Source organism: Eleutherodactylus coqui, chromosome 9 (genome assembly GCF_035609145.1).
Source record: "Eleutherodactylus coqui strain aEleCoq1 chromosome 9, aEleCoq1.hap1, whole genome shotgun sequence".
Lineage (NCBI taxonomy): Eukaryota > Metazoa > Chordata > Amphibia > Anura > Eleutherodactylidae > Eleutherodactylus > Eleutherodactylus coqui.
In genome coordinates this window covers 115,191,528-115,202,283 of record NC_089845.1, presented here as the reverse complement: position 1 = coordinate 115,202,283, position 10,756 = coordinate 115,191,528, and the positions used below count along the sequence as shown (strand labels likewise).

Here is a 10,756-nt window from a genome sequence, read left to right as displayed (position 1 = left end):
TTTTGGTGTGTATGTACGTTTTGCACACACGCGAAAACAAAAACAAAAAAAAACCCTAAAAAATGCCCGAAGGGCCAAGCCATGTCAACTTGGTCACAACACACAGAAAACAAGGTGCACAGAGAACAAAAAAGAACCAAAACAAAGACACACGGTTGCTAATGTATGTTTGCTGCTCCCCCCCCTCTTTTTACGCATCCGTAGACTTTAACAGGCGATTTTGGTCTGTGTATAGTCCAATATAGGACACGCTGCGATTTGTCTTACATCAGTCCTGAGTAAAAAATGCACATCCGAATACATCAATTTAATTCAATAGGTCCGTGTACTTTCTGTATGGAGTCAGTAAAACATACGGACTGAATACGGCCCGAAAATATGCCCAATTGAATGAGCCCCACATTCGTAGAAACCACTGCACATCACCCAATAAGTGTCGGACCGCATGGAATCAGCATGTTTGCTACAGGATAAAAGGACATGGCATTAACAAAACCATCTGCAGTGAGCTCCCTCTAGTGGTGGCTGCAGGTAGGCTGCATCTTATCTTTTCAAGACAGGTCTATGCAGGGGATATGGAGCTCTGTATTCAAAAAACAGCTCGGACCATTATATAAAAGATATGTTAAGAAATAAATCTTTAGCTCTATAAGTGAGAAAATATAAAAAGGTGGAGATTAATTTTATGGAAAATGGAGTTTTCTTCTCAAGTTGATTGCATACAATTAGTTTTCTATGCAATATTAAAAGCAAGAAGGGTAAAGGAGGAGATGTTACACAGAAGTGGGGTGGCTTACCGTCTAGATACATGGGTCATGGTCCCTGCCTTGAGCGAAAAAAAAAAGATAAAACGCAGAAGATGCCGCTGCCTCCTCCCAGAGCCCGCATGTGACAACTACACTCAGAGCAAAAAGAAGAAAGCGACATTAAACATTGGTAAGATCACACTATATGGTAAAACAAGTTGCATCGAGGAGTGGAGCATCAGCAGTAATCAGTCAGTGAAAGGCAGAGAGAAGAAAAACGGTCAAAAAGAAGCAGCGCATCACAGAAAGTTTTGCGGTCAGAGACCTTACTGACCCTCTCGGCCGTGCAGCGTGGGGGCCGCTGCTGGGGGGGATTGGAAGCCTATGGTCAGTGGTTACACATTACAGTAGGATCCAGGGGGAGAATGGCAAGAAAGGTGAATGGTTGGAAATTCACAGTCACTTCGGATCCTCCTAGGAATCACAAGAGAGCCTGATCTTGCTAATAACCCGCCTGTCCTTGTGCCTTCTTCATGCTCTGTGAATGGATGGACCCTAGTACATGGAGATTAGCAGCACCAGGTTCGGCCCCCAGACCTGTGTTAAGGCTCGTCTTCAGCCCTACGGTTATTTCTTTCCAACGCCATTGGTGACTTTTCCCCTGCGGTTCTTTCTCCTGGATGTCGCCGTACCTTCATTGTGTTTCACAGGAACATCTGTTTAATACAAAAAAAAATTAAAAATTGTGGATTTTAGTACCAAGAATCAAACATCCATCTTTGTTAAAAGGCAACAATGTGAAGCAGGGCCTAACGTGATCATTTGCACCTATCAAGTGAATGGTTAAAGCAGCAAGTACGCCATAATCAGTAAGGCAAGTGTGTAATGGTAATACAATGTATGGTACTAGAGCGCCATCTACTGGCAAGCACGCAAACTAACACGAAGGCTGCATGACAAAAAGCGAATGAAAGGGTATTAGGGTGTAAGGTAATACAGAATCGGGTTTTAAAGTGGCTTCAAGGCCTTAGGTCGTCATCGGCCGAGCTCGGACAGCCGGGACCTGCGCTGATGTGAAATTGAGGACCTATTTGGAAGGTAGATTATCAAAAAGGCCTGGAAAACCCCTTCCAAACACTCATTTGGGTTGGAAGGGGTAAAGTTTCTCCTCCGGTCACTCTCACATAAGAGTTTGCAAAAATATGTGGTAAAACGCTGCGTTTTTACACAGTAACAATGCAGGCAAGCAAGCTGGTGATGACTCAACTTTTTTCCCCCTCCCGGGGCAGAATACCCTGCGTAATAAATGCAGTATTACAGATACGATTGTGTATTTACTGCACTTTTTACGTAACCTATTAATTTAATGGTCAATGTAGTGCGTGAAATACGCGCTACAACGCCGAAAATAGAACATGCAGCTTGCAATTTTGAGCGTGTTAAATACGCTGCGCAAAAACGCTAGTGTGAGAGGTCCCATTGAGATAAATGGAAGTTTAGTGCTGCGTAGTTAGTTAAAAACTAGCGTAATACGCAGCAAAAAAACAAAAAACCCCCACTTGTGTACGAGAGTGGCCTTAGGGAGAGCACCTAGTAGGTGTGAGGGGACTTCTAAAGCCATGCATGCTCCATTTTTTAGCAGGAATGCATATATTTCCCAGAGCAGCATAGATGGCCTTTATAAAGGCTCATTTAGACACAAAGACAATCTTTCAAAAGGATTGAAAGATTGACAGTTTCACGGATCATTTTGTAAAAAGTACTAACGGACACTAATGCCAATTAACACTTTATTAGCTTCATTTCCATGTAAGGGAGCCTCCAGGAACTGCTTGCAGAATGCAGCAGGTGGTCTGAGCTCTGCAGTCAAGCTCCTTTCTTCTCGCAGGGGCTGTCAGCTGAATACAATGTAATCAGCTGTTCCCGTGGAGAACACAGCATCCGGTCTCTGCTATCTCTTTCCAGCTGAAGGACGAATTTTATGCTAACCTAAAAATCATTGTTCAGCCGAAGAGTGAATGACCGTAGCATTTACACGCAACGACTTTCACTCAAAAGCCATCGTTTGAACGAATTTTGAGCGATAATCGTTGCGTGTAAATGGGGCTTTAGTCTCCTCACTCACCTTCCAGGTGCTCTCCTTAAGGAGGGATTTCCTGTGGGAAATTTATGCAAAATGAAAGATGGAACAATGCCTCTACAGCGCCACCTATTGCTTTGGCTTATATTCCCAGTCATTGTTACAAGACCAGTAAAAAGCTCTGACATTGACTTGCAGGAATGAGGCCTTCTAATAGGTGGCGCTGTAGAGGCATTGTTCCATCTTACCATTTGCATAAAGACCCCTTTGCATATCTTTGAATAATTTGGGGACTGGTTCCTTCTGATAAGACGCCGTATTTTCAATAGCTGTTTGTCCGCATTTTTAAATACCAGATTGGAGTGGATCCTATTCAAGAAAAAGTTGAAAAACCAAATAGAAAGTTTCTTTTCTCTCCTTTCTTCTACAACAGTTTTGGCCAAAACATGCCTGCATTAACTCCTCCTATGGGCTCAGGCACATACTGGGTTACTGCAGTATACAGTAATATACAGCCGTAATAGCACATCTATATGGGGCCCCAGTATTAGGATTCCGCACGGAATCCATGCAGATTCACGGAATCCATGCAGATTCTGTATCAAACAAAGAGCGGCCCATTAATGTGAATGGGAATCTGCACCATGATTCACGGCAGAAATCCATCCCAAATAAGTGGATCTCTGCCATGAATTCCTACTGAAATCCATCTCATTTCATGGTCTAGACATACGGCGGCACACTAGCGTAACGGCGATTTGTTCCCGACGCGTGTTACACAGCACACAGGCACCAGTCCGCATGCGATCGATCCAATATACACGGCCACAGCACTTTCATACGCATTGGCATTACCCGCTTCTCATCCGTGCAACAAAAACAGAAGTAAAAGGACATTTATTCATGTAGGACGAGGGGTCTGCATGAACGACATCCATGTATAAAGCACCATAAATTATAGTGGGGCCGTGTGCAGTCCGAGAAATGACATTGAAAACGCACAGCCTGAAAAAACGTTAGGATGCCCCTAGCCTTAGGCCGCGCTCATGTGAACATGTAGGACTCTGCATGCAGGAGGACCGCAGTGAATTCCAGTCGTGGTGACACTACGAACCTGAATAAACTGTACTTCCTGCGCCGTTGCTTAGCGATGATGCGGGTACCCCCAAGCCAATATGCAATGTTAATTGCATAAAGGTTTCGGGTCGGACACTTCTATTGATGTAAGTGGAGGCCATCTGCGCGGAGTCTGCGGCAAAATAGAGCATGCTGAGAGTTTTCTTCCGCTCCCAGAATACGCAATTCGTATCTGCTAGTCTGGAGGAAAAATAAAAAAACTACATGCCTTTTAATGTCTGCGTTTTGCCATTGAAAGTCTGCGTGGACGGCGATTGCGGATTCCGCAATTAGTATCCGTTCGTGTAAGACCCCCACCTTACAGCGATATACTGCTCTAAAAACACTGGTTCTACAGAAGACCATCTCCGCATTACAGCTTGTACGACTCAGTGGGGCATCGGCCCCGTGTGCAGAGCCCATGAACGCGCTCTGCCGTAAGTAAACCGGCAGTAGACATATTGGGGAACTATATAAAGTCCATTTCCCTGTTCTGTATCCATTATCGGATTCATCCCAGGACGGCGGCCCTGTATAGATCGGGGCTTGTCATTTAATTGCTGCATAACATTGTCCATAGTTGTATAAGGTGCATTCAGGTTCCGAGGTCTACAAATTTATTTATTCTCGGGAATATAATGCACATGAAAATGAGGATTTGCACCCCAAAATGGGTACCCCTGTTTCTCCCGTGTTCAGAGACATACCCATTGTGGCCCTAATATTATGTCTCTATGCACAACAGGGCCAAACTGAAAGGAGCAGCCATGGCTTTCATAGCAGACATTTTGCATGAAGGTGATTTAGGCCCCATTGCCCACTTGTAGAGCCCTTCAGCAACCAAAAGGACAGAGAAACCCCGCAAATGACTCTATTTTGAAAACTAGACCCCTTAACGCATTCATCTAGGGGTGTAATGTGTGTTTTGACCCCACAGTTTATGAATGAATCCAAGCAAAATAGAAGGAAAAAATATATGATTTTCATTATTTTGGCAATTATGTTTTGCACAGCACATACATAAATGAAGATTTAGTAGTTTCAGCACACCTCAAGGATGCGATCAGTGAGGGGAGCTGAAATGCTAACTTTTTTCCACTTTTTATTTACTTTCATAAGATCGGCGCAATCCGTTGGATAGTGCCGATCGCATGACCGGGGATCAGCTGTATCTGCCCCCCCCCCCACGACAGCTTCAGGTTATTGGCTACCTCTGGCAGCATGGAGCTGGCATGCCTACAGCTCTTATGGCTTTAATCTTCAGAGGAAACGTGTTTTTACGTCCCTGAGGATTAAAGCCTACTTAGCTGGGATGTAAAAAGGCAATGGGGCCATCACTAAGAGGTTAAACTAATTGTCCATTCCAATAGTTGAGCGCATAGGTGCGTTTTTTTGTACTTGCAAAAAGTTCAGTAAAAAACGCTGTTGCGCACAGTTATCTAACATGCGATGCTCAAAAATGCGGCGCAGATGCGCATGAAAATATGCGTACACTTGGGTGAATCCGGCCTTGTTCAGGGGTTCCTTCATGACAACAACCCTAAAGTCGAGTTCGCAGCGGTCATGCAATCACGGCGTCGACGTTGTATGCCAAGATGGAGATCATGTTGACAATACTTTTAGTTTTCTCTGGCAAGTTGGGAGACCTGAGAAGTTGAATGCACCTCGCATGAATAGTACGTGAGCACTTACCTGTCTTCTCTGTATGGTGCCAGGGGACATCAGTGTTGTAAGTGCTGTCCTCACACTCTGAAAAGCTCTGGAAATAATCACACTAACATCACACACTGTGCTGGTAAAAGGTTATAAAGAAGTACCAGTAGACTATAAACAAAGGGAAAGGGACTTGTTATTTGTGTAAAAAAAAAAAAAAAAAAATATATATATATATATATATATATATATATATTTTTTTTTATATATATATATTTTTTTTTAATAATTATAAAATATAATGATTATATATATAATTATTACCCTCCAGCATTACCGAGAAGGATGGAAGGCTGAGTCAACCTTGAGCCGGCTACCTGAACCAAGCGGGGATTGAACCTGCAAGCTTCAGGTCGTGAGAGACAGTTTAGGACTGCATACTGCTGCCTTAACACTCTACACCACAGGACATTCACGAGATGCTTATAGACATGTCCCCCATGTCTAGTTCTCCTCTCCAGAGCACTAATGAACGTCATCATAGAGCTAATATGAGGTAGGAGTACATGCTCGGTGGGTTTCTGACCTCCATCGATGATAAAATGAAGAGGCTGTGGTGCTCTTCCTAACAAGATGCCCCTTCCGTCCCCATCGTTCCCTCTGGACTTCACTCGATAGACAACAGGATGGCCCATTGAATAGAATAATCTAATAGGTCTATCAGTAGCAGCCAAGTGCGCTCAATGGGAACCTAAGAGGCATCCAGTTTAGAAGAGCGCCGAATGGGGGTCCCAACTTATGGCATATGCTATCCGTGTACAATAAAGGTGGTTAAAATCCCTCCAGGATAAGGATTTGCTTTTACGGCTTGTTAGTCTTTGCGGGGGTATATATTAGTCGTATGTCTTACATTATAATTTAACGTTTTTAAAAAGGAACTCCAGCTAAAGGCCCATTTACACGTAACGATTATCGCTCAAACTTTATCCTACTAATGAATTTGAGTGATAATTGTTCAGTATGAATGCAAAAAATAAAGAAAAAAAAAGAAAAATCGCTACTTGTCGTCAGCGGTTGTTTAAACTGACTGATAAGTCAGCTTATAGAACCTCGTTCGCTCACTGGCTTGTCATTCTGTGTAAACGGTTCCTGCTGACCGAGAGGCTAACGAGAACCCCGCGAGCCGGCGGCAAGTCTTTTAGTTTGAATGCTCTGCATGAGCGCTGACGACCTAAGCGGCGACGACAGCGCTTGTGCAATTTTCCAAACAACTGTCGGCCCGTGTAAAAGGGCCTTTAAACGATCTTCTGCCATGCCATAGACACATCGTAAGGACACGCTGATCGGTATTCATGATCTCTACCTTCTGGCGTTGTCCGCAGTGATCGGCATACCACACCATTCCATACAGGCAGAGGAAAGTTGTAATTGCCTACAATGAATGTGAAGAACGTATAGTTAATGCTACATCTAATAACAACATCTACATGACAATGGTTTTTAGAGATCTAAAGAGCAAATATTAATTCATCCAATATCATACATTCAAAACAGAACTGAAAAGGTTAAAAAAAAAAACTCACAGGTCACTGTGCAGGGAGAGCGAGGAGGTAAGCTGTGGCAATCATCTATTGTGTATTGTGGATCCTGCGTTATCCATATATATAGGTGTTACCTTTCATTGCAATTCTGCCTGTGATGCTAGCTGACAACTGCTGAAAAGGCCTCTTTACAGAACACAAAGGGGGTCGTCCGACAGAACACAAAGGGGGGGGTCGTCCGACAGAACACAAAGGGGGGGGGGGTCGTCCGACAGAACACAAAGGGGGGGGTCGTCCGACAGAACACAAAGGGGGGGGGGTCGTCCGACAGAACACAAAGGGGGGGGGGTCGTCCGACAGAACACAAAGGGGGGGGGGGGTCGTCCGACAGAACACAAGGGGGGGGGGGGGGGTCGTCCGACAGAACACAAAGGGGGGGGGGGGGTCGTCCGACAGAACACAAAGGGGGGGGGGGGGTCGTCCGACAGAACACAAAGGGGGGGGGGGTCGTCCGACAGAACACAAAGGGGGGGGGGGGGGGTCGTCCGACAGAACACAAAGGGGGGGGGGGTCGTCCGACAGAACACAAAGGGGGGGGGGGGGGGGTCGTCCGACAGAACACAAAGGGGGGGGGGTCGTCTGACAGAACACAAAGGGGGGGGGGTCGTCTGACAGAACACAAAGGGGGGGTCGTCCGACAGAACACAAAGGGGGGGGGGGTCGTCCGACAGAACACAAAGGGGGGGGGGGGGTCGTCCGACAGAACACAAAGGGGGGGGGGGTCGTCCGACAGAACACAAAGGGGGGGGGGTCGTCCGACAGAACACAAAGGGGGGGGGGTCGTCCGACAGAACACAAAGGGGGGGGTCGTCCGACAGAACACAAAGGGGGGTCGTCCGACAGAACACAAAGGGGGGTCGTCCGACAGAACACAAAGGGGGGTCGTCCGACAGAACACAAAGGGGGGTCGTCCGACAGAACACAAAGGGGGGTCGTCCGACAGAACACAAAGGGGGGTCGTCCGACAGAACACAAAGGGAGGGGGCGTCCGACAGAACACAAAGGGAGGGGGCGTCCGACAGAACACAAAGGGAGGGGGCGTCCGACAGAACACAAAGGGAGGGGGCGTCCGACAGAACACAAAGGGAGGGGGCGTCCGACAGAACACAAAGGGAGGGGGCGTCCGACAGAACACAAAGGGAGGGGGCGTCCGACAGAACACAAAGGGAGGGGGCGTCCGACAGAACACAAAGGGAGGGGGCGTCCGACAGAACACAAAGGGAGGGGGCGTCCGACAGAACACAAAGGGAGGGGGCGTCCGACAGAACACAAAGGGAGGGGGCGTCCGACAGAACACAAAGGGAGGGGGCGTCCGACAGAACACAAAGGGAGGGGGCGTCCGACAGAACACAAAGGGAGGGGGCGTCCGACAGAACACAAAGGGAGGGGGCGTCCGACAGAACACAAAGGGGGGGGGGTCGGCCTACAGAACACGAAGGGGGTCGGCCTACAGAACACGAAGGGGGTCGGCCTACAGAACACGAAGGGGGTCGGCCTACAGAACACGAAGGGGGTCGGCCTACAAAACACAAAGGGGGTCGGCCTACAGAACACAAAGTGAGTCAGTGTGAAAACTGCAAAATGTTATGATTTTTTTTGATGTACAAGAATGTTAAATATCTCATTGTAAAGAGGAAGGACCATCGTAAGCTGCAACAAGACTGTGACCTCGGCGAGTTCCAGAAGTATACAAAAAAGCAAATGGTGAAAATTTTAGAAAATTGTGCAAAGTAATACAAAAAATTAATTTCAAAAAAGGTCGCAACTCACCTCATGACACTTGGCCAACTACACATTTTTTTGTCAATAAATTTTTATTCAAGAACCATGGTATATGTCATAAAACTACAAAAATTGCACAAATTAAAAAGCTTAGTCACGATTTAGTTGGAATTTGTGCACATAAAATCTTCAAGTTTTCAACATTTGAAATATTAACGCTTGTTAGGAAAACAAGGATTCTTGAGACTTTAACAGTTTTATGAAACAGGGGAAGTAGGGTGATGATAATAGGGACAGGAAGTTGTAGGAGGAAAGAAGGGGGGGTGGGGGGGGGTACAAGGCTGGGAATGGGGTGGGAGGAGCAATAGGACAGGGTCGCCACATAATGGTTATTCAGTATGACCCTGTGTGTTTGTTTTGCCTAGGGATCTGCTAAAGATTTGTTCTTAATAACTATAAAACCCGTTAACTTCTAGCCTCTACAGGCAGTTCTCATACTTTATGTAGATTAGCCAAGGGCTCCAAGAATTTTTGAATGCACTCCACCTATCGTTCTTCATTGCAAATAATTTTTTATAGGAACTATGCTCAGTCACTATTTTTATGATCGTACCAAGACAGGGAACTTCCTGCAATCTCCAACTTCTGGTTAGAGACAACTTGACTGATAGCAGGATGTGTGAAGTAAGTTTTCTAAAGTCTGCTGGGACTTCATCAATTCCCAACAGTAGTAGAGCTAGTTGAGGTGAGGGTATCAGGTGTGACCCTATTACCCTAGATGTCATGGAGAAGGCTAAACTCAACAATGAGTGGACATGGGGGCACTCCCACCAAATATGAAGTAGGGAGCCCGACCCTCCACAATTCCTCCAACACAATGGGGATACCTCTGGGTTTATTTTATCTATTCTGGTTGGGGGGGTGGGGGGGGGGGGTGGAAGAGCACCAACATGTCAGAGCCTTGTAGTGGGACTCCGGGTTTAGTAGGTGAACTTTTTTAAGTGTTTCTCCTCCTGTTCACTTTTCCCTATAAAAATTTTGTAAAAGAAGTGCGTTCCCATTTTGAGAGGGGTGGTTTGAATCGAAATTTATTGAGATACGCTAGTCATGAAAGCGTTAGTGGGCAATGGATTTTAGCATATTTTCTGATCTAGAGATAGTTCAAGAAGTTCAGACCTGGGAAGTCATATTTCTACTTTATTGTTTTTAGGGGGATTAGTTTATTTTTTTTAGCATCAGGTCTTTGACTCCTCTTCCTCCACCCCAATCTACCACAGACACTGAGAGCTCTGGAATTAAAAAGCCCAGAGTTTCTAATGGGATGGGGAATTCTTTCCTTGGTGCGTGCGCTTTAGAAAGCTGGATGAGGTGGAGCCATACGGAAACTGTTGCTTCTATGGTGGGGCATTTCGGTGCTGGTCAAATGCAGAAACTATGAGAAGGTGACGCAGGGATCTGCCCCTCAGCAACTGGCTCTCTACGTATGGCCAGCTTGTTGGCTGAGAGTGGAAGCACCAGGCACGGGCCTGGCTGATCAGATTTGCTCTACAGTAGGCCATGATGTTAGGTACTTCCATTCCTCCCCTCTCTCTCGTGGACTACAGGATAGAGGCCGTCGCCCTAAGTAGTTTCCCGTTCCAAATAAATGTTATCATTTGTCGCTGAAGGGATAACAGGAATTTCTTTGGATATGGCAATGTCAAAGTTCGAAACACACAGAGGATCTTTGGTAAAATTATAATTTTATAAATTATCATTCTTCCGAGCCATGACGGGTCAGAATGGGCAAACTCGATCAAATTCTCCTTAAGGTTGGAAATCATATTCCCGATGCACAA

The 10,756-nt window shown here is 45.9% G+C and overlaps 1 protein-coding gene across 1 annotated transcript in view; it reads right to left on the bottom strand.

Moving 5' to 3' along the window:
* The window catches only part of PTDSS1 (phosphatidylserine synthase 1), an 80,770-nt gene that overhangs the window by 1,187 nt on the left and 68,827 nt on the right, over positions 1-10,756 (bottom strand). The window contains exons 13-15 of the mRNA XM_066578365.1: positions 6,959-7,027; positions 5,635-5,701; positions 1-1,462 (exon numbers count right to left, since the gene is read on the bottom strand). The exon at positions 1-1,462 is cut by the window's left edge and continues 1,187 nt beyond it. Of these exons, the coding sequence (XP_066434462.1) occupies positions 1,374-1,462; positions 5,635-5,701; positions 6,959-7,027 (225 nt within the window). The 3' untranslated portion in view covers positions 1-1,373. The remainder of the gene's footprint in view (positions 1,463-5,634; positions 5,702-6,958; positions 7,028-10,756) is intronic.